At 44.6% G+C, this 24,082-nt stretch overlaps 1 protein-coding gene across 1 annotated transcript in view; it reads left to right on the forward strand.

The window, feature by feature from the left end:
• The window catches only part of adamts10 (ADAM metallopeptidase with thrombospondin type 1 motif, 10), a 38,700-nt gene extending 19,539 nt beyond the window's left edge, over positions 1–19,161 (forward strand). The window contains exons 13-25 of the mRNA XM_071545218.1: positions 308–453; positions 2,386–2,449; positions 2,625–2,727; positions 7,238–7,371; positions 10,176–10,299; positions 13,548–13,628; positions 14,065–14,228; positions 14,457–14,583; positions 15,617–15,746; positions 16,510–16,714; positions 17,528–17,704; positions 18,419–18,584; positions 19,030–19,161. Coding sequence (XP_071401319.1) covers positions 308–453; positions 2,386–2,449; positions 2,625–2,727; positions 7,238–7,371; positions 10,176–10,299; positions 13,548–13,628; positions 14,065–14,228; positions 14,457–14,583; positions 15,617–15,746; positions 16,510–16,714; positions 17,528–17,704; positions 18,419–18,584; positions 19,030–19,139 — 1,731 coding nt within the window. The 3' untranslated portion in view covers positions 19,140–19,161. The remainder of the gene's footprint in view (positions 1–307; positions 454–2,385; positions 2,450–2,624; positions 2,728–7,237; positions 7,372–10,175; positions 10,300–13,547; positions 13,629–14,064; positions 14,229–14,456; positions 14,584–15,616; positions 15,747–16,509; positions 16,715–17,527; positions 17,705–18,418; positions 18,585–19,029) is intronic.
• Positions 19,162–24,082: the final 4,921 nt, after the last annotated feature.

Below are 24,082 nucleotides of genomic sequence, written 5' to 3' on the forward strand. Positions count from 1 at the left end.
TCTCCACCTACATGTATAAACAGCTGAATGCAACAAGTTCATGCCCATTCTCTGGAGGATGTTGAAAGCCATTCTGGGAAATGTAGGAAATCACAAACTGATGAAGATGTAGACAAGGCAGATTGAGGGAAAACTGAACACTGAAAAGTAAATTACAACACTTCATCACAAAATAACTCCTGAAATGCATTGAACATCACAGATTGGTGATAGATAACAGTGTAAGGGTGTCCAAGGGTGGAATTGTTTGTGTATGAGCATGATTTCTTCTGTGTATCTGTAAATACGTATATGTGTTGTGTTGCAGTGGTGCTACAAGAGGGTGTGTGTGGCGTACGGGACGCGTCCTGAGGGTGTGGACGGAGGCTGGGGTCTGTGGTCGCCCTGGGAGGAGTGCAGCAGGACCTGTGGAGGAGGCGTCTCCTCTTCTGTCCGACACTGTGACAGCCCCAGGTAGGCTGTCTCTCCCTCAGCTCCGTGCATTGACCTTATTCCCACGGCGGCCATTTTTAACTGACGCCACACTTTTCTGCTAACTGACCTAATTCAAGCAGTGGTTGAATCTAGTGCAAGGGCTCATGTCATCTTCTGGATAGAGTTTCCCACCCCGAAGATTAGCATGTATACACTCTCGACACATAACCCACTGAGCAAAAGACGTGATTTCAACGTTGCATCTATGCTTTAGCTCTCATATAGCCCAGGATCATTACGGCTATGTATAGACCTATTTTAGACCAAGCAGTAAATACATTATTACAATGAATAAACATCTGTAAATACCAAAAATATGCACCAGAGAGGTCCTGTAGACTAGCCTACAAGATAATTATCTGAGCACAAGAAGTAATTTCGACATTGCGTCTATGCGTAGCTCTCATATAGCCTAGGTTAATTTTGTCTATGTATAGATATCTAATATACTTTCACTTTTCAACCCCATTTAAACTTAATTTAGCCTAGACGGCTATGGGCCATTTAGATGTGTTTTAAACGTCTAATCAATGTAAAATTGCTCAGTGGGAAGTGAGGACTTAGCAGGAAGACAGCTATCTGCCTATCATGTCATGTAGTCCAGTAATAATGTAACTTGACCTCCCACAAATTGCAACAAAAACAAACTCAATGGATTTTGTGTCCTCAATATGTTCTGAATGAGAGAAAAAAAGTCCTAAGGAATTGTATGAAGGGAAAGTTTTGAAAATCACCTAAATATGATCCTACCAAAATGCCTTTTTAGCCTTTTTTTTTTACAATGTAAGTCTATGGGAGGACTGTTCAAATCATGCCCACTTTGAACTCTAACTACTCTTTCATACTTTAAGCTAGAAACTCCATTCAAACGTTAGTACTTTATTACTCTTATTTAGCTTTTTGATACCTTTTGTACTTTTTGAGAAATCGCAGTTTAAGTTTTATACTTTTTTCAACCTTTATAATGGGATCCTATGGAGCACGCCTACAGTGTGTGATGTCATAACTCACTCTAGCAGACTGTACAGGCTGGACTTTTTATTCATTATTCATTTTTGGCTAAAATGCCTGGACTAATGCCCAACTAGCATGACATGAGCCCTTGCACTAGATTCAACCACTGCTTGAATTAGGTCAGTTAAGTTAGCTAGCTTACTAGCTAGTTTGCTACTAGCTAACTACGTACTAGCTACAATTTGAATCTGTATTCATCAGGATTCTTGAGAGCCATTTATTTCGTTTTCAGCTGGGAATCTGTGAAATGATAAATGTTTGTCCAGTTCCCGACGTTTGCAGCCTATGATCTGCATTTTGATACACAGCAGAAGGAAATAGCTGGGCTGCACTTGGTCTTCTGGGTAGAGTTTCTCACCCTGAGTGTGATATAAAAATGGCTGCCGTGGGAATCCTGAGTTGGATTAAATTCAATTTAAATTCAGCCAATTCAGGAAATTAATTTTCCTAATTCCTAGTTTTCAAAATGTAACAAACCTTCATATCTTATATGATTTCACCAGTTTCCCCAGTTTGAATTGATTGAATTGAACTGACCCAAATTCTGATGCCAACCATGTTCTCTCGTATCATTTCGGAGCATCGCTTGCACATTTGCTTTGGCTTCGCTCATCTTAATTCTGTTGAAAACTTAGCAGAGGCAGCCATTTTGACAGTGGCTGGCTGGCCAACTTCTCTGCTGTTTTTTTTTTTTTAAACAAAGGTGTTGTAGTGATGGTCTGCGATAGACAATAAGGCAATAAAAAGACAGACAGCGAGATTGAAAACAGGCTGATGAAGGCAGACGAGGCAGAGAGCAGAAGCCAGAGCTGTGTGGTGATGTGATGGAGGTTAGATCTTGTTAAATTGCACTCAGATGTGACTGACTGGCCTGATTCTCTGTCTGTTTGGTTGTAGGCCAACCATTGGTGGAAAGTATTGTCTGGGGGAGAGAAAGCGCTTCAGATCCTGCAATATTGATGTGAGTTCCACTCTGCATCATCATCACCATCGTCATCTTCATCAGAATCGTCATCGTTATCAAAATATTATTAAATATTATTTGATCTCATTTGTTTTTTTGTATGTGCGTGACTGTGGTCATTGTATGGGGCTCTGTGTTCGTGTGTGTGTGTATGTGTGTGTGTGTGTTACAGGAGTGCCCTGCAGGCTCACAGGATTTCCGGGAGATTCAGTGCTCTGACTTTGACAGCGTTCCTTTCCGGGGAAAATTTTACACCTGGAAGCCGTACAGAGGGGGTGAGTAAGTAAACCTGCTCTGTGTGGGGTGTGTGTGTATGTGTGTGTGTATGTGTGTGTGTGTGTGTGTGTGTGTGTGTGTGTGCGCACGCACCCAGGAACAGACTGCGTGCTGTTACATCACTGCAGACATAATTACAGTGTGTGTGTGTGTGTGTGTGTGTGTATGTGTGCGTGCATGTGTATTTGTTTGCTCCATGGTGATTCCTGCTACAGGCGGCCTCTGCCCTCCCTTAATGTCTTCATCAACACACATGCACACCTGTAGGTTTACAGAATACACAGCAGGTAAAAAAAGTGCTATATATAAGTATATACTTATCAGTGCAGTTCCACTTGTTTCAAGTGATTTTCTTGAAAGAAAAGAAGAGAGGCTAGAAGTATAAGATGCCAAGAAAGGAGTGAAAACGGGAAGGAAGGAGCTAATATTAAAGGTGAATAGAGGGAGAGAGAGGGACAGAACAGAGAGAGGCAAAGAGTTGATGGTAGGAGACGAAGTGAGAGCATGAGGAGAGAGAAGAGGGGAGGAGAGGGGGCGGGGTGGAGAGGAGAGGAGAATAGAGGAGAGGGAGGCGGGGTGGGGAGGAGAGGAGAGGGGGGCGGGGTGGGAGGAGAGGAGAGGAGAGGGGGGCGGGGTGGGGAGGAGAGAGGGAATGAAAGCTGCAGACTCTCTCCTGTCTGGCCCACAGATGCTGGCTCTAGAGAGCCACGCATCCCACAATGCCTTGCAAGAATTCCTTGCTCCTGATGAGCACTACACTGGACGTGAAAGATAAATAGTTTCGACGACATAACTGCCTTTAATCTAGCCCTCCAATAACATAATGGCTTACAGAGATGGCCGGCCGGCCAATTCCAACTTCAGGCAACAAGTGCTCCTTTCATCAAGTCAGCTGATTTTACAATGGAAATCCCTTGCAGCTGTTAAAATAGGAGCTGTGCCACAGACTCTGCCCTGCGTTAAGGCCAGATCACACCGCCCAGCCCCCTCCCTGTCCTCTCCAGCCCTCTCCCTCTCCTCAAACTCTCTTTTCTGCTTTCTTCCTTTCACTTTCTAACTCTCACTCAGAGACGACAGCTTCCCCTCCCTCCCCTCACTGTTTTGCTTTGTCCTCTCCGTTCTGGATATCTCTATCTCTCTCTCTGTTTGCCTCTCTCTTTCTCTCGCTTTATTTATTTCACCATTATGCAATTTCTCTCTCTCTCTCTCTCTCTCTCTCTCTCTCTCTCTCTCTTTCTCTCTCTCTCTCTCTCTCTCTCTCTCTCTGTCCCTCCCTCTCTCTCATTTCTGTACTCAGACACTGAGAACAGACAGCCTTTCTCTCTCAGCTCAGACAGCCAAGGACAGTTCATTAAAAAAAGGTCTGTCGTTTTAGCAGTCTTTTTTTTGGAATGAGCCGGTCCACATTGCTGTGCTCAGTCCAACAGCCTTCACATTCAGCCTTTGCACTCCATACAACACACATCCACAAGGTATAGTCCGCACGCACACACACAGACATACACACACACACACACACAATCGCACACACACCCTGCTGCAAGTCCCCCTCTTACGAATGACTGCCCTGCCAAAGCACGGCACCATGGGAATTGTAGTTTTCCATGGTCTGACCACTTTATCGTCTGCTAGCCCTGCCAGTACATACACACACACACACTCTCTCACACTCTCTCTCTCTCTCTCTCTCTCTCTCTCTCTCTCTCTCTCTCTCTCTCTCTCTCTCTCTCTCTCTCTCTCTCTCTCTCTCTCAAGCCTTCCCAGTACATACTGTACCTGCTTCCCCACTGCCAGCACAAACAAACACAGCCCAGAGTGATTTCAACAGCCACTCAAATAGTGGAGCTGCTGGCTAGCTGCACAGATGAATGAAGGATATATCGAATGCTTGGCTTGGGAACACCTGTAGCAGCAGTGTATGTGTATGTGTGTGTATGTGTGTGTGTATGTGTGTGTGTGTGTGTGTATGTCATGGCAAGAAAAGGAATAGAGGGAAAATGAGAGTGAAAAGAGTATACGTGCATACATTTAGATGCGTGAGTGTTTGTGTTATACTCCTTACCCAGCGCTACACAAGTGGAACCACTAACACTAAACATTGTATGCACTTGTGAAACAGTAAGACTCTTCAGCCAAGGAGGAATTAGGGGACCATTAGCGCTCTCCTCTTGCTGCTCTTGTATGACCAGAGATTGGCCATGGCTCAGACATGGAAACAGAGACAGACTGAGACAGTCACGGGCTAGTGGGTAAAAGGTCTGCGTGTGTGTGTGTGTGTGTGTTTCCTTTTTAACATCTCAATGTCGGCCTGACCAATAATGTTGAGTAAACAAGATCATGCGTTATAGTAGAAAATAACCTACATACAATCACACACATAAACAAATACTCTCTCTATATCCCTCTCTTTTTCTTACTTTGTTTTATCCTGGTAGATTCTTATGCTTGGTTCATGTATGAGCTCTATATTAATGCAGGCGTGCCGTCTACATATCTTGGCAATTCATGATGACCGCGCGCCTGAAAAGTCCAGTAGCCTATTTTAATGTTGCTGTAGTGAAATTCTGCGGTCTAAATCCCCCAACAAGCAAAAAATAAATAAACCCACCGGGTTTTTCGGTCCTTGGTGCCGCCAATCCTGGACGTAGGTGCGTTTGCGTAACCATGACCTCCCACACGACTATCAAACGCAGCCAACACAGCCAGTCGTTACAGCCGCAATTATGTTATTTTGACCGCACACACACTTCTGTGTTCGTTTCTGGATGAAGCATGAACCAGGCTTCAAATGAACACAAAGAGAAACATGTTCATTTTTAGTAATATTTGAGCAGTGTCGTACTACCAGTAGATAACTTTTGACATTTAGTTTAGTTTTATCCAAAGTGCCTTACAGTACGAGTCTATACATTTTAGTGGGAATCAAGCCACATGCCCTGCTAGTGTCGGAGTGAAGCTCTGCCCATTAAACTACACGATCCTAGGCTGCTACTGTGTATGTGTGTGTGTGTGTGTGTGTGTGAGAGAGAGAGAGAGAGAGAGAGAGAGAGAGGTGTGTGTGTGTTTGGAGGATAGTTGCTGTTTGTGTGTGTGTGCATTCGTAGCTGGGTAGTTTTGTGTGTGTGTGTGTGTGTGTGTATGTATGTGTGTGTGTGTGTGTTTTCGAGGGAAGCAGGAACATAATCACATTCAGCTGCTTGTCCTCTCGTTGTCAGCGCTCCAAAACATTCTCTACTCCCCAGCAGACTCTCCTCTCCTCTCCCTCCTTCTGCCTTTCTCTCTGCACTCTTTAAAAAAAGATGTGATACATTCAGCACAACATGTGTGAAAGATGTGCAACCAGCTCCACACGCTGATACAACATATGTCACTTTTTAACACATGCCTCTTTTAATAGTATCACAACATGTGTTGTCCTGGCCTACATTCATGCATGTATCTCACATCCCAATGGCTGAGTTAACAAACTGTGTTGAAATCAACAACCTAAAAGATCACACAAGAAAATAACTATCCTAAATAGATGCCATTGGACTATGTTTATTGTTCACATGTGCGTATTAACATTAACATTAATATTAACAGAAATCGCATACATACACATTTAAAGCAGTCTTCATGTCTAGTGTCATTGCTCCTTCACTCGGTAGTCAGGTGCTCAAAAGCGTAACAGCCAAATAAAACCCCCAGCAGGACTGTCACAGCTGCTGGAGAAACACTTGGCTCCGTGCAGGAATCTTACTTTTCGTCACTAGCCCTGCAGGAGGTTTGGCTGCCATTTCAATGACACATTCATATTCTGCCAAGTTAAGGAATTTTGCATTTGCCCAAACTGAAGAATACTAGCCACAAGCTAGCAGGCTTGTAAAATTTCCATTCCTGGCAGGATGTCGCAAAAGCCTCTTTTGGCATGCGATGGGCAAAGATGATCTTTGAGCTAGTGTAAAGCGGGAAGACACAGCCCATATACTGTTTTTTTATAGTATCTGCCCCAGGTGTATGGTTGCACACATACACATACACACACACCTCACTATGCCAATGCCACACAATGAGTTGTCACTGGAGTTTGTCTAAAGCATCCGATTGGAGCCATTTGTTTTCCCTGGCTGAATTAAAACTGTGCAATTTTGTAAAGTCAGCAAAGAAGAGAAATTGATGTTGCATAAAACCAAATGTGTTTCTCTCAGCAGCAAAGAATAGAATGAAAGAAGGATGTGAGAGAACTTGTGTGTGCCATCTGGTATGTGAAAAGATGAAAAATATCTTTTGAACATGTAAGTGTGTGGGTGTGTGTGCATACACACATGTGCACCGGTATGTGTGTTTGTGCATGTGTATGTGTGTGCAGCCATGCTTGCATATGTTGTCTGTGTGTGTGTGTATATCAAATCTCACAGCTATTAGATGTGCTATTATGTGACTAGATTTAGTATATTGATGATGTATGCCCTTCTCCTTGTGTGTGTGTGTGTGTGTGTGTGTGTGTGTGTGTGTGTGTGTGTCCAGGTGGGGTGAAGTCCTGCTCGCTCAACTGCCTGGCAGAAGGCTACAACTTCTACACAGAGCGCGCTCCAGCTGTGGTGGATGGCACGCCTTGCCGAGACGACTCTCTAGATGTGTGTGTAAACGGAGAGTGTAAGGTGAGATGAGAAGGGCTTTTGTGTGTGTGTGTGTGTGTGTGTGTGTGTGTGTGTGTGTTTGACTGAAACACGAGAGCGGAGATGTGTACATGTGAGCAGACGGTGTAAGCTGAAGTGAGCCTTGAGTGGAGGATCATCAGAACTCTGGGAGATGATATTGTTTATCCACGCTCCCTAGACTCTGGAAACCTGCCACCTGTCTAGTTTACGCAGTTTGCTGGACCATCATGGTGATCAGCTGTTGAACTGAAAGATCGCCTTCATTTTGGCAGCAGTTCTAGCTTCCCATTACTGATCAGTACGCACTCGTTCCCTCCCGATCCTGGTTGGTAAATGAAAACACAGCAAGATCTGACTGGAGCGCCCCGAGCCCGTTCTGACACCCACTTGACCCGTGCATTGAGGGAGGTTACATAGTAAAAAACGGATGGTAATGGTGCATGGTTTATAATGTTGCTGTTGATGAACACAACATGTTGATAGTTCCCCCTCTTGTTGATTTTGGACGTCGTTCCACTCCGACTCTGAGAGAGAGAAGCTTTGGATGGGGAGGAAAAGACATGAGGACAAAAAAAAAATTTCTCCAAACCGCAAAACATCCAAATTGTTGTTCTGTGGTTGCTCGCAGTTTTGTGTGCAGCAAGATTTAATTTTTCAATTAAGCAGCCCCCCCCCCCCCCCCCCCCCCCCCCGACCCCCACACTCTTGCTTTGTTTGGAGAGTCTCGGGGCTTGGGTACACAGAGGGGGAGGTGGGGAGGGGGGGAGGGGTTAGCGGGAGTTCCTGGGCTCATCCAAAGAAGAGAGGATTTTGTTTATCAACATCCCCTCTCTCTCTCTCTCTCTCTCTCTGTCTCTCTCTCTCTCTCTCTCTTTCTCTCTCTCTCCCTCCTCCTCCTCCTACTTCTCCTACTTTCTCCTCTCTCCCTCTCCCTTCACTCTGCTCTGTTCTGCTCTGTAGGAACTCAGTGACCCTCCAGCTCAGCTGTTAGTCTGTCTGCACTGCAGGCTGGCTGATACACATTCACTGCTCTCTTACTCACTCTCTCTGTGGCTCTCTCTCTCTCTCTCTCTCTCTGTCTCTCTCTCCCTCTCTCTCTCTCTGGCTCTCTTCTTCTCTCCATTCCTTGCATTCTCTCACTTTGTCCCTCTTTTTTTTCTCTTTCCCCTTGCTCTTTCCTCTTACTCTTGCTCGTGATTTTTCTGTTTTGCAATCCAACCACCGCCTCTCCCTCCCTCCCTCCCTCTCCTTCTTTTACTTCTCTCCTCTCCTCATCCTCTGCTCTGCCGTATTGCCTCTCATATATTTATGGCACGCGTAAAAATTCAAACACATCGAGGAGAAATCTGTAATTATTGTTTGCAGCCTCGTGGTAGCTTTGGTTCCAGGGGCCGGCTATGGTTTGAGGATGGCGGAAGAGGGAGAAACAGAAGGAGAGAGGGAGGAATGGGGGCGATAGAGAAAAGGCTTGGGAACAGATGGTCCGTTTGAACACATGTTAGCAACATGCCGCTGCAGCGGCGAGGCATGGCTGCCAGAGCGTCTTCTTCCCAGACCTGTTGGGCAAAATATAGAGTGTACAAAACATTAAGAACACCTGTTCTTTCATGAAATTAATGGAGCAGGTAAATCCAGGTGAAGGCTGTGCACTCACAGTGATTCCACCTGTTAACCAACTTGAAGGAGAAATCTGAAAGCTTGAAGTTGAGAGAATGGAGATGTAGCTTGTCTAAAAGAGAGAGGAAGTCAGTATTAGGAAGGAGTGGTTTATTTAGATTTTTTGCAAGTGTTCAGTCTCACTCTAGGCTGTTGGAGTTTCTTGCTAGCACCTTAATTTAAGTACAATTATTTCAGATATCTGAAACTTTTTTGTGTGCCAGTCGCTCACGAAGGTGCATATTCAATCAGGCACATGACCTTTGTTGCATACCATAGCCATTTCTCCTACATCATTGGGATCAATCTGATTCCTATGTTCCAAATATGAAGATCGGTCGATCTCAGTAAGCCTTTGACATAAACTGTGGTCTGCTACAGAAAGTTGTTTAGCTTTAGGGTGAAGTGGTGTGACGTGGAAGCCTGTTTCAAAAGCAGCAGTGAGCCCTCCCTCACCTCACCTCATCTCATAAAACTGAAATTTCAGCACCACAAACAGCATAATATGCAATCTTTATTGTGCTTTGGTCCCACTGAAACAGTGTCTATATGTAGACATGAGGGGCCTCCTGCTGGTTAGAGCCTTTCTCATTTGAAACTGTGGAAACTTGCCACTGCCCAGATTATGAGGCTGCCAGATGATCATGGTGATCACCCACGACCTGAATCATTCTCTAAATACTGGATTCAGTTCTGAGCTGTGAAGTGACCCAACCAAGGTAAGAGATAATAATAAACTGAAGCCTCATTACCCCTCAGATACAATAAGCAACTGCCATATAAATATATGAGAATGAGAGCACCAGCCATTCATTCACTAGACTTTTGTTTAGGTTTGCTCCGCTGTTAAAGAGATTGAGAAATACCACCTGCTCAGCTCAACATGAAACTCCTTTAGGTCGACAGATAGAAGGATAGCAGCATAAAAATTGAATGATTTTTAGCGTGAGAGCGTTGCGTCTGAAGAGGAACAGAAAACGCATCTGGACTTAACCATCTGATGTTTCTTTGTTTTGGAAAAGGCCGTCTGGACGACGTTACAGACAATCCCTCAGCCTGACCGCTCACACCTGTCACCTTTCTGACTCTGCCCTTTGACCCCTGACCCCGAGTGTGACCCCGACTCTGCCGTCTCTCCCTTCCCGCAGCACGTGGGCTGTGATCGCATCCTCGGCTCGGACGTGCGCGAGGACCGCTGCCGGATCTGCGGGGGTGACGGGAGCAGCTGCGAGGCCATCGAGGGAGTCTTCAATGACTCGCTGCCTGAAGGAGGTACAGCACCGAAACTCTGCAGCTCTCTCACTCTGTCCTGTCAGCTGCTCAACTCTCTCTAACACTGCAGGTTTCTCTCCTATTCCAACAGGTAAATAAATAAAATGGTTCATGACAGTGTGAAAAGAAAATCCTCTCATTATGGAGGATATGGAGGACGCTGCCCCTGTTGTTTTTGCACATGAAGGTGATATGTAAATCAAGATGTTGATCTGACCTCATTTCGTTGGCAGGGGGAAGAGGAGTTTAGGGTATTTTGACTTCAGCATTGAACAGTCTCCAGCCTTCTGAGAATCAGATTAGGTTAATACGAGGCATTTACATTGAGAGGTTATGCAACGTAATTGTTCTGCTGTCCCAGCAATGTGCACATGTATCTTGTGCATTTGGATTCTGGACATTTTGGATTCTGAATGCGCCTTGGAAAGCTGCCGTGCAGTGTGAGTTAGGACACCCTAGACATTCAGAATGTATTGTATAATTGTCTGTTCACATGCAAACTCTGTTCACAGCAGCATACTGTTACAGTTATTTATTTGATCAAGCCAGCCAAACTCCATGTAGCTGCAGAACAATCTTTTATTCCAGTACCTGTTGTATTTCTGATGGTGTTTGTGGTTTCTGATGAACAAATAATGTGTGTAGACATAGCAGTTGAGCGCTGACGCAGCCCAGATTTAAACATGGCATTACAGTCAGCAACACAGTGACTTAGTCTTATCCATCATTGTGTCTACATCAAGCAAGTCTTTTGCATGACGACAAGGGACAAGCTTGAATCTCTATTTTCGAAGTTCATTGAATTCCTGTTGGGTCCTGCAGCGTCCTAATGGAAGGCCTTGGAAGTTCATCAGTCTGTCATTATAGGCTGCACTGTAGGCTAACATCATGCAGGTACCTGATACTCTCTTCCGCTCCGCTCTCAGCCTAATGGCTTCTCAAGACACCGCAGTCAGAATTAGAGGATGAGGTCTGACTTCCGGCCAGGAGGCGTGTCTAGGCGGTGTGTGTACGTGAGACGGTGTGTGTGTGTGTGTGTGTGTGTGTGTGAGAGAGAGAAAATGAGAACAAGAGAATGTGTGCATGTGCGTACATATATATATATATATGTATGGTTTGTCCTGTATCTGCCAGCCACCCAGGGACACGTGGCAGACAGATTTAGGTGAGGTCCGACCAGTGTGGCTTGAGGTTCGGCTGCTGTCGGATCTATTCTGGGCTACGTTCCCTCCACAACACCGACTCCACAGTCTCTCACCCAACTGTCAACACCACTCACCCCCTTCCAAGAATCCTCAGAGGGGACACACCCTGAGCAGGCAGGCAGGGCCGGCGGCCGCGCTTTGGACCACAGTGACCAGGCCGGTCTGTCAGCTCCAGCCTCCTGCTGAAGTCTCAACTACCCCCAAAATATCCAGCGACATTATCGCTGGATATATCCAAAGTGGAGTGTGTTTAGTCATGTGATTGGTGCTCTGGCAAGTTATCCATGATCAATACTCTCATATTAATTGTTTGTTTGGTAAATACAAAGATGGGTAAACTGTGACCTCCAGCCGGTCAACACCAATATAAACTCATCATCAAATCATTAAGGCATTAATTTATGCTTCTTTTCCCATGAAGAGACTGCATCTTCACAAAACTTGCGTCAGTTTGATACTCCTTACTACGATGTATATAGTATGAATTTATCTCATAAAGACACGTCAGCCCAAGGTCCAAACTCTCAACTCCAACCTCCACTCAGTCCTGTCCCTTCTCTAGCCCCTGTCCCATCTCTAGCCCCTGTCCCATCTCCAGCCCCTGTCCCATCCCTAACCCCAGCTCCAGGGCCGAGACAGGAGGTGTATTCTGGGCACAGGCAGATTTATGACTGGCAGAATCACTCAGTCATGTCATCATCTACAGCAGGCCTTTTATTTCTCTGAACTCAGCCTTTAGCCAAGCCTTCTCCTCTCTCTGCCTGAGTGATTTAAATACGGTCTGTCTGCTGGCATGGACGAGGCAGCGGGGCAAAAGTGGATAGGAGCTTATGGAGCTCAAGTCACAACCATACTGATATACTGTATATCATCCTGAAGAAACCTTTTATCTCCGCTTTTGACATTCTGTTACTATAATTGACTGATAACATTGCCCTTACCATGCAGAAAATGCTTTACGACCCTGAGACTAAGCCAAACCATTTAAACTGCGCTGTAAAATGGGGGGGAAAAAATCAGCATGTGTGTCTATTGGAAAATCAACCAGGGTTCCCTCAATTCCTGAAAAGTGGAAGATAAGGTTTCTAAAGGACACTGTGATTATAAATGATGTTACTTCTTGCTCTGTGGTCCCAGCTGGTGTCATTGCAAGTCTCTCTCCATCTGTCCAGTCTGTGGCTCTGGCAGGCGGTGAGGGTTACTGAAGTGTCAAGGGCCGGGGGTTTACAGCTCTCTGGCTCTCTGTTTACCACACAGGTCCCTGATTGTTAACAGAGAAACCTCACCCTCCTTCTCGCACTTTTGCTCTCTCTCTCTCTCTCTCTCTCTCTCTCTCTCTCTCTCTCTCTCTCTCTCTGTCTCCCACCTCTGAGGCCAGGCCGGGTGGCCAAAAACCTCAGACTCTGTCCCTCTATTCTTCCACCCCTCTCTCTCTCTCTCTCTCTCTCTCTCTCTCCCTCTCTCTCTCCACATCTAGAAACCTCAGGCCCAAAGCTGGGTCAGTCCACCCTCTCCAGCTCCATGAAGAGGTCAGGGGCCAAGCCTCTCCTTTCCTCTGTGGTCACAGCACTGGAAGGAATTATTTTATTCCTCCTTTTTTTCCCTCTTCCTCCTAGTGAGGCTGAAGTTATTTACAGGGCTGCAGTGGCTGGCTGGCTGGCTGGCTGGACAGCAGAGCAGAACTGAGAGAAGGAGAGAGAGAGAGAGAGAGAGAGAGAGACGAGGTGGAGGTGAGATGAGTGTCTAAAAAGAAGAAGGGACAAGAGAGCAAAAGCGATGGAGGGAAAGGAGAGAAGAAGAGAGGAGACGCTGGCTGCTGGCGCGGTTTTAGCTCTCTAGCAAAGAGCGGAGCGGAGCAGCTGAGGCCTGCTGCCCAGGAATGCAGCTGGAATCTGAAGCCTCTGCTTATTCCATTGGCGTCCCACAGAGCTAAACACTACTTATGCATCACTCCCCTGCTCCCCAGTGAATAAACCTCCTTCACCTTGCCTCCCTTTTTTGACTTTGTGTGTGTGTGTGTGTGTGTGTGTGTGTGTGTCTCAGGTTATGAAGAGGTGGTCAGAATTCCTAAAGGATCAGTGTTCATCCACATACAAGAGCTCAACGTCTCCCTCAACTACCTTGGTAGGATCTCATTCAAGTTCACTGTTGGTACACTGATCTTTTCATATGCACGATAATAGAAATGGCTATGCTATCTATTAGGGTATGCCAGATACCGCAAAGCATCCGGAAATCATTGTTAACTATACTGACTGGTGCAATGTATTCTAAGGTGTCCTATGACTTTTTTTTTTTAGAATTTCTCATGTCTTCCTTAGGCATAAAACAATTTCCAAACTCAAAAAAAAATTGTTTCAGTGGCTTTTGGTGAACAACAGTAGTCGTATATATGCATGTTGCAGCATTTAGAGTTCCTTCGCTCTGTGTATCCTTCGCTTTCATTTGATGTCACAGCCTAATTCATGCAGGGATGCAAAAATGGGTTAAGTGAATAATTCAGTCAGTAATTTGTTCCTTTACTTCATTTCTGTCTTTCTTCCCCTCTTCTGTGTCCCAGTGCTAAAGAGTAAAGGTGACCAGTACTTCATCAATGGGAAGCTGACCATTGACACGCCCCGCAGGTTCGATATCGCCGGGACCACCTTCCACTACCGACGGCCCACCGACGGGCCAGAAACCCTCGAGGCTCTGGGGCCCACGAACATGACCCTCATCATCATGGTAAGACTGGATGCACAACACTGAGGTTTCTTGAGCTAAAGAAACCCCGAAATCTTCTTGGTCAAAAATTGCCATACCATTTTTTGAACTGGAAATGATCTGGAAAAGTCTTCCAAAAAGCACTATGACATTGAATTATGATTACAGTTTTCTAGATTTTGTGTTGCATTCTAGTTCGGCCTAAATGTGTGTGTGTGTGTGTGTGTGTGTGTGTGTGTGTGTGTGTAGGTGCTGGTCAGGGAGGAGAACTTAGGGATCCACTATCGTTTCAACCCCCCGGTCAGTAGGGATCCTCTGAGCGGCTTTGCCTGGCATTACACCTCTTGGTCCCGCTGCTCAGTTCTATGTGCTGGAGGTATACACACTCACACATACACACACACACACACACACACACACAGAATGTAGCCATGGGACTGGAATGTTCTTCCAAGTTGAAGCCACAGGCGTCAGAGCAGTTCAGAGGCTGTGAGGCCTTGATTTGAAGATATCAAACATAACCGCTCTCCCTTTCTTCTCTGTGCTTTGTGAGTTAATGATCCGAAGCTTTCTGTGCCTGATAAGAACTCATTTGCCTCTCTGAAACAACAAATTTCAAATTCACTCACTAGGCATAATGTTGGCAAAAACTTTGACTGGAGACGGGGCCTGCTAGTACATGTGCAGCTAGAGTGAACTGCATGCTGACTGAAAAAAGGGTAACACTTTAATTGAAGTGTATTGAGATGCATTACAAGCGGAGTAGAGGCCCATTAGAAGCTCAGATAAACTTTTCTTACAATGTAATCATGGCACAAACAGCACACAAACACCAGAAAATTATATTCAGACCTCTAATTTTTTGCACCTTGTGTTGATTATTTCATGCTCTGATAATAATATATAATAATATATAATATATAATAATTATCATGCATTCGCAATGTGCCTATAATGCTTTTATAAGCATCACTTCAAGTAAAGTGTTTCCAAAAAAAGCATTGAAGGCAAAGACAAAGAAGACAAACAGTTGTCTCCTTTCATACAATGATAAATTTGATAAAAACTGATAAATTTATAGATTTAGGCTGTGGTGCAAAATGAAAACGTTGGAGAATGACAAGCTGTGCATTTTGTTTCTTTTAATTGCCGATGCTTGTCTATCACTCAACTCTATACTTGAAGAGAGCATTCTAGTTTGAGGCATCTCTTATATAGTCATAACATTGTGTGTTCAGGTCCAGCTCACTACATTGTTTCGTGACATTCCCTCTGTCACTCTCATCTTTCCTGTCATTTCCCATTGAATAGTATCTAACAAAGCAGGAATGCAAAGCGTAGAATGAAAATAATCTTGATATTTTCGTGTATATTTGTCTCGTGTTTGTCCCTTTCTCTGCCCTCCCCAGGTGTGCAGATCCAGCAGGTGGTGTGTAAGAAGCAAGCCGACCATTCAGTCGTCTACAACCACTTCTGTGACAAGAAGAACAAACCCAAAGAGAAGAGAAGAGCCTGCAATTCTGAGCCGTGCTCCCCAACGTGAGTAGCTGACGGTTTATTAGTCTCAGGTAGATAAGATTCAATCCAGTTGTATGTTTCATGTATATTTGTTTTGATGCTTTCCTGCTTGTGTGCCACTGTGTTTGCATGCAATGTTTGTGCATTTTTGTCCATATGGTTTGCTGAGTGCATGCGTGTGCGCAAACTTTTTTAAAGTTTTAGTGAAATGTTTGTATTTAGCTTAGCTTTCATTTACCTCTAAAAGTTAATATATTTGGATGGACATAGTATACATCAATGTGTTGACAGTTCATCTGGGCCCAGTCATTACTACAGGGTTCTCTCCATACACATCTCTCCTCACAGTATGGCAGTAGTCAAAAGACTAAGGTTAATTGAGGTTAATTTTTATTTTATTTCAATTAAGTCTGAAAGCAGACATTATACGTTCCATTTAATGTCAAATTTCTATTTTTATTTTTATTCCAGTTTACTAGTTGTCATCTTAGTGTTTGTTCATTGTAGTAACCTTGTTGTGTTGCATGTGCGTTTGTCTGTTTGTATGTGTTTAAATTCCCATGGTGTCCATGTATGCACATATGGCATGCCAACTCCCACTCTTGCATTTTGTATGTGTGTGAGTGTGCATGCATTGGTGTTTATGTTCTTGACCATTTCATACCTGTGAACGCTCGTGTGTACAGTATAATCTCCTACTCTGGTGGTTCCATATATCATGAGTGCAGTGAAGAAGAAGGCAGAGGTCAGATGAACTAACAGCCCGGCTCCTCTCTGCCCCCAGCTGGTGGACAGGCGACTGGTCGGAGTGCAGCCGCAGCTGCAACGGCGGCCTGCGGACGCGGGAGGTGTTATGTAAAAGGAGGATCTCTGCCACAGAGGAGAAGGTCCAGGATGACTCAGCCTGCACCCCCCCACACCCCCCCCTCACTGAGCCCTGCAGCAACCACACCTGCCCCCCCGAATGGCTGGCCCTGGACTGGTCAGAGGTAGGGGACGTCTTCCGCCGGTAGCTAACCATCATGCATCTGTCCTACATATTTACTCCATTATCGCTGCATCGTCCGCTGCGGTCTCTTCTTTCTTAAATGTTGGGAAGCAGAATTCAACACAAAATACAATGCAAAATTCACGGTTCTCAATCAACTGGTGGCTGAATATGAGCCAGCATTTGATGTTTCTGAACAATTCCTCTTAGAACAATAGTTTTCTTTTCATGTGGGAACGCACCAGGAACAGGCCCTGACCTATTTTTAATCCTGACCCATAGTTTAAGCAGTCCATGGCAGTTTCAATGGTGTTAGATTTCTTCTATATGTGCTCCAGTGTAGCTGTGCTTCTATAAAGAGTGTGCTTTTGAGGCACGTCTTGTTGACTTTTCCTTGTGTACAAATTCCTTAACTACAACAAGCTGATACGTCGTCCTCCTCATATGACTCTGTCCCACTTTGTGCTAAACTTTGTTCTCACAATTCAGCATGAATTGAAACAGTGGAACCAAATGTAGTGGTGTCACTGAATGAAGCAGTATGCAGTTTTTCTCTGGCCTTTCTGCTTGTGTAATCTAGAGATGGCAGCAAGAGGATAGGAATCATGTCCAGCTGACTTACTGGAACTAAGCAAGCTCTCTACTGTTTTTTCCTGCACAACTGCTGCCATCTGCTGAGCGGAATATGAACTTTTCTTTTTGCATGCCTGTGACCTCAGTGACCCCTCCATTTCACCGCCTCCCCTCCCACCCTACGTTCTCCCCTCCTCCCTCCTTCCTCATCCCCTGCTCCTGTCTCCCGCTGTGTCTCCAGTGCACGCCCGGCTGCGGCCCCGGCTACAGGCACCGTGTGATCCTGTGTAAGAGCGGGGAGAGTGGCGACACGCTGGCAGAGTCGGAGTGCCCCAAGCACGGCCGGCCCACCTCCAGGGTGCGCTGTAACCTGCAGCGCTGCCCACCCCCTCACTGGGTGACGGGTCCCTGGGGAGAGGTGAGACCCACAGGCTGTCTGCTAATTACTGGTGAACTGTGAACATCTGAACTGTTGACTCCCTTTAACTTCTTTCTCTTCTATTTGTTCTTGGTCCTATTCCTTAAAATAATAAATCCGCAGCATTTTCATAGAAATAAATGTGCATTTTGCTACTCTGTAGTTAGCATGAGCAGCAATAGCCACCATGGCTGAACAGACAAAGAAAAGAGCGCCGCCTACAGAAACTCAAACTGCATCAACAGAAAATCCAAGGAAGAAGACGTCACAGTACTGGACACACTGTTTGATGAGCGCTGAGCACCAAAGATGGAGACAAAATGATAATTAAAAAATGAGGAATTTGCAGATTACCTCTTTAATCCTATTTAATCCAGTAAATGTTTCTCAGGATGTAGCAATCACTTGCTGCTGTTGAGGAGACAGTTTTGTTTTTCGCTCGATTTCTTCGCTTCTTGTGTACATACCTGACACCTGAATTTAATTTGGGCCAACAGGGAGAATCTATGTGGTCTCAGTTAAGGAGGATGGGACACTCTTCTCTATGGCAGCCCTACTATGATTTAGAATGATGAGACAGGTGTTTTTTTATTTTTCCATAAAAATCTTGCCTAGTGCAGCTGTAATTCTATCTACTCCATATACAGTAGGGTTAAAGTATTAGCAAAATGTTCAATATGTTTCTTCAGCCTCGCTCTGTGTGTTGTGTCCCAGTGCTCTGCCAGGTGCGGCCTGGGCCAGGAGATGCGGTCTGTACAGTGTCTGGCTCACACCAGCCAGCCGTCCAACGAGTGTTTGGAGCATCAGCGGCCCGCAGCCATGCAGCAGTGCAAGAGCAAATGTGACCTCAGTCTGCCCGTCAGTACAGACAACCCTGAAGGTCAGAGGTCAAAGTTCACTTCTTTGCAATCTCTTCTAGTATAGGCCTAATCCATTCATTTATCCATTATGTTTTAAGCATGTTTCATACAAAGAGTGGTATGGAGAAAGGTTAGTTCCAGCAGAGATTGTATTTGAAATTTTAAATATTTGAGATGGAATTTGAAATTGTCATGCTCATATTAAACCAAATAAAACTGAATCTGTCAAAAAAATCAATTTTGAATTCAACAGTTCAATAGGAGCATGACAAGTTCAAATTTATGCAATTCAAATACACTCTCTGCTGGTACTAATCTAATCTCTTTCCATAAGAGGAGTGGACTTCAAAACACTTCGATTAAACAATCGATTAAAAAGTGAACAAAAGACGATTGCTCAGATATGAAGGAGTAATGCTGTGACTGAGCTGTAACAACCCTGTTTCATGTTTGTCTCCCATGCAGAGTGTAAAGATGTGAACACTGTGGCCTACTGCCCCCTGGTGCTCAGGTTCAAGTTCTGCAGCCGGCCCTACTTCAGACAGATGTGCTGCAAGACCTGCCAGGGACACTGACCCGGTGACCCAGAAACTCACAGCCTCGCTGCCTGGGTCCCGCACCCACAACACCCCAAAACCCTCCCACTGAGCCTCATACCAGCAGCCCTTACACTACTCCTACAGAGTAACACCTACCTGGGACACACCAGCGTCCGGTCCAGCCCAGCCCAGATGTCTCCCCCGAGCCCAGAACCAGGCTGCACTGGGTCAAAACAGCCTGAGCTGAGATACACATTCCTCAGGAGGGAGGGCTGCTGCTGACAATTGGAGAGAGAGAGAGAGACAGAGCAAGAGAGAGAGAGAGAGTAATGTCCTTTAATCTTCTTTTAGGGTGAACCAATAATCGGCATCTCTCTCTCTCTCCCTCTCTCTGCCTCTCTCCCCCTCTTTCTCCTCTCTCTCTGTCATAAACTATCCCTCTGATGTAATATTTTGGTGCTACTACATTTTATTATGGCCGCAGGACTGGTCGCAGTACTCTGTTCATTTGAGTTCCACTTGTAGTCTTTTTGCTTGAGTGGCCCAATGGTCAGCCTGAGTTATCAAGCCTGTATGTTACTGGGCGCTATTTGTTTGTTTATGAATACAAAAATCCACTTTGTAAAAAAAAAAAAAGATTTTCCAGATATCTTTGCCCATGAAAAGGAATATCTTATATTATGAAATGAATGAGATCTGTTTGTATGTTATCTGATAGTTGTTACTTGACCACGTTGTTTTATGCTATTGCTTTGTTTCATGTCAACGTCTTCGACAGTCCTCACTGTTATTCAGCTAAAGTATGAGCAGAGTTTGATTTGCACAAAGTCTGAGCAGTCAAAGGACTCCTGTCTTCTACATTTGTTTCAATGTGATTGGACTTGATGTCTCTGTGTAAACTATGACTGTCTGTCTCTGTTCTCACTGCAGTGAACCTGCCATAGTCTTGCCATTTTGCTGGACAGTGTCTGGTCAGTGGTTAGTTCACTTAAACCATATCACCTCTACAATAAAACAGTACTTAATGCTGCACAGGCAACACAAAGACACTGCCTTAGTAACGAAAGCAAAGCCAATGCGGGCTCGCTAGGACGTTTCCAGATTATAGGATGTTGTGTTGTGGCTGTGGACTGTGGCTGCCTGCATTAAGTCTCCAAAAAAGGAACTTTAATAGTCGGGCTCAGTATCATTACCTGGAAACCCCTCAGCGCAGGCTTTGCTGTTCATTTTCTTGGTTTAAAATGCCACATGTTACTACTCATGGTCATGCACTACAGTGCTAGTAACTTTTACTGTGAGTGGAAATTTAGAGCACAGTAAGCAGCGTCACACAGTGAGTCAGCTCTGCCAGCAGGAACAGGCCCACTGAGGAGGAGTGAAGACCTCTGACTGTATTGTATTCAAGAAGCAATTTATAGTAGGAGTGCTAATCTAAGGCTGGATTTACACAGCCATAAAATAGCTGTTTTTTTTACTCTTTGCCGCACAGATCTGATTTATTCATGACTGTCTGAACAAGGTGAAACCACATGGTATCTATCTAGTTATCATTCAGACTGCTGTGAAAAGATCTGATCCCTGCCACAGTGTTCAAAATTACAGTGAATTAAAGCTTCCTGTGTGAATCCAGATCAGCACTTTTCTTTCAAAGCTAGTGATGTGATCATATGACCTGAGCAGTGATTGCTGATCAGCACTCCTGTGACTAAATACAGCCTCTGATGGTGTTTCCTCAGGTCGGTGTTTCCCCTGCTATTGACTAGGTGGCAGGTCACCTCACCGAGTGGCTGTAAAACAATTCATGCAGCGTCGGTTTCATTGAAGAGCGTTCGTGTCACAGTTTAAAATGCTTTCCATCCTGCCAAGAAAATGTCCTGGGAGACGCTGAGCGAGGTCATCCGTTCTGACTCCACTTGCTGTGCTCTGTCGTAACTGTGGCGTGACTCTTCACACTTGTCCACACTGATCACCGCTGAAAGCAGCTCTATGTAATACTAAATGACACATAATTTCATTGTAAAGAGAGGAAGCTACGTCTTTATGGGGATTAGCAGCAGTGTTATTCCTTTTTTTTCTTGTGGTGCTTTGGTTAATGGAATGGTGCTATTAGTTCACTGTTGTCGTCATTGTCATTGTTAGGTAACCGTTGTGCCTTTAACTAGTTAGGAAGGAAGGTAAATTTGAGCCCTTTTACCCTAACAACACTAGTCAGTCCATGTGGAGCATAGACACATAAAGGATATTTGTTGCAAAATGTGGTACAATTCAAATGTATACCATCAGAGTGTACTGATGACTCCTCTCTGGTCAGAATGGGGGGATTACTATTTGAAATAGATTCAAGTAGAAGTAGGACACGCAAAGTTTCTGAAGAGATTTCAATTATTTGCCCCAGATAATCCTATTTCAGTGTCTTAACATGTAAGGCATTTTTTTTTCTATTGTCAACTATGTGTATCTGCCTGGACCTTTATAGTAAAGGTTCATACTAAGTAGTGAGCCCATTTTATCTGAGCAAATAAGAGGGACAGTGCTGTTAATTGTTGTTTTGTTTTCACATGCTAATTATAACAGACATGTACTGTATGTTGTTAAATACTATAGAAGATAAATCCATTTGTCCCCCATGTACAACTTTTTAAATGGAAATATTAAATTGAATAAACATGGCGCATTGTTGATTAAAAAATAGGATTTGGTAATTTGAGGTTTCTGTCCTCCAATTTGCAAACTTGTGTCAGTGTTCCTCCATCTTTTTGGTACACGTCTGTTTGTGTCAGCACTACAATAGCATATTGCAACCTCCAGACGGAAGATGAGATCATGAGTGATGGCCGTCTATTTCTGGATGGGACAGCTGTCATAGAACATCTTACTTCTGCTTGAATAAGGTTGAGACGTCAAGTCTTCGCTTGGATCTTCCTGACAGAGACCTGAACTGGACAAAAGTCTCAGTGACTCTACAGAAACAGCACCGTCATCACTTTGTGTGTGTGTGTGTGCATGTGCATGTGTGTGTATGCGTGTGTGTTCATGTATACAAGCCTGAGCCTAAAGATGACAGATTTTAAGGTCATATTCTGCGCTATCCTCCTTAAGTGTGCTATCTTGTTTTTACAAAGGGCTCTTAGCGCTAAAATTACCTTAATTCCATTTTAAGGCAATGGACAAGAATGACCTCAATGCTTTTTGTGCCTTTTTTAAATGACTTGTGATCATGACTTTAAAGGTTTTCAACATGTGTAAGAGACCAGACCTGTATTAGTCAAACTAGTCAGCTGATTTAAGTTTACTGTCCAGGTGGCTGTAAGCATTCTCACTCAAAATGGGCGGAAACACAACTTAAAAATAGACAAAGACTACTGAATATGGTGAGTACCAGATAAAGAGACCCACACACACACACTTCTCCACACACTTTGTTGCCAGTCTACCGTGTCAGCCCCACCTCTCAGTGAACCTGCATCAGTTGTTATGGGCGTAGGAAGCAGCAGGCTCTCTGATGACACAGATGAGACGTGAAGTAACCACAGCCTGGGTGGAGCCGGCAGCTCACAACTGAAACACCATCATTTGGAGACAGATTTGAGATAATTAGCACTTGGAGTTGTTATTGCCATCAACTCTCCTCCACTGTTTACAAGATGAATTGGATTGACTAATTGTGACATTACCTTGGATTTGCTGACAGATACTGTAATCAGCTGGTTAGGTCACTCTGTGTTACCAATAAACAATGCTGTTATTACTACAATGCACCGTAAAATGCAGTAGTATCTGGACTTCATGCTCTATCTATCTACTGATGTCAGAAATACGGATGTAGCCTTGTGTGTGTGTGCAGATGTGGGTCTGTGTGAACATGGGTGTGTGTGCATTGTCTTGGGTCTGTGTGAGAGAGCAGTTCTTGTTTCAGGCGGTAGGTCTGTGGGAGTATGAGGAAGTAGGTTTGAATGTTGCACTGGATGTCTTGTAGGCTGCTGCTGCTGCTGCTGCTGGCATTGACAGTGTGTGTGTCCCTCTGTGCTACTGTCCGGACACTTCCGCTGCGATGGCTGTAGTCTGAGGGGGTCAGTGTGTGGATTTAAGGACATACACATACACACACTCTCACTTTGTGGACTTTGGACACCTGAGGCAGGACCGTGGGAAGAGAGGGCCACCGGCTCACACACAGACCACTAGCACAATGGTACAGTAACACCTTCATTATCTATCTCTCATGCCTTGGCTCTGCTGTAGGATGGCTGTACGCTCCTGAAGCTTGTCCTTGTCTGTCTGTCTGCCAGGCTTGTTTCGGGGCACCTTCTGAGGTTTGCATGCAAGGCATCACAGCATCACACACAGATTTTAACTGATTTGGCACCTGAAGTTTGACTCAGTGCTTTGCTGGCAGTAATGAGAGTTTCTTCATTGATAACCAATGATGACAGCTTATTAGTTTCCAAAGGGATATGAGACTTTTTAATGCTTTGATGTTTGTAATGACAAGATACAGGATGTGATAGCTTGTCTTCACTGGCCATCACTTCAAGGAAATTCTGTTCCTTCACAGTAACAGGAGATGGTGAGTTTCCTCTTTTTAGAGACAAGCCCTATCATTCAGAGGGTTTCAAGAAAGAAAAATTGCATTGATTGCATCGCTGCACGCTTTGATTTGTAAACACACTAAGACGAAAATGTTCATTTGGATTGATGGAATTCATATAATATTGGTGTAGATGAAGAAAGGAGGAAAACAAGATAAAATGCAGTGTTGATGTTAAGTTACAGGAAAAACATACACAGTCTTAAATACACAGTGTCTTTTATTTATCACTGAAAGGATCAAGCTGCAGAGTAGCCTGAGTTTGCTGGAAGGCCTTGGGCACAGCACAGTTTTTGGGGTGTACTAAGGCTAAGGCTAAGGCAGCAACATGTAGACATTTGCAGGAAGAGAAGCAGTTGTAAGTTACGGCGTTAAGGGTTTCACAAGAGGC

The sequence above is a fragment of the Centroberyx affinis genome, unplaced genomic scaffold (genome assembly GCF_046629955.1).
Source record: "Centroberyx affinis isolate AG114_WGS23_722 - 3 ecotype Tasmania unplaced genomic scaffold, CSIRO-AGI_Caff_v1 ptg004810l_1, whole genome shotgun sequence".
Lineage (NCBI taxonomy): Eukaryota > Metazoa > Chordata > Actinopteri > Beryciformes > Berycidae > Centroberyx > Centroberyx affinis.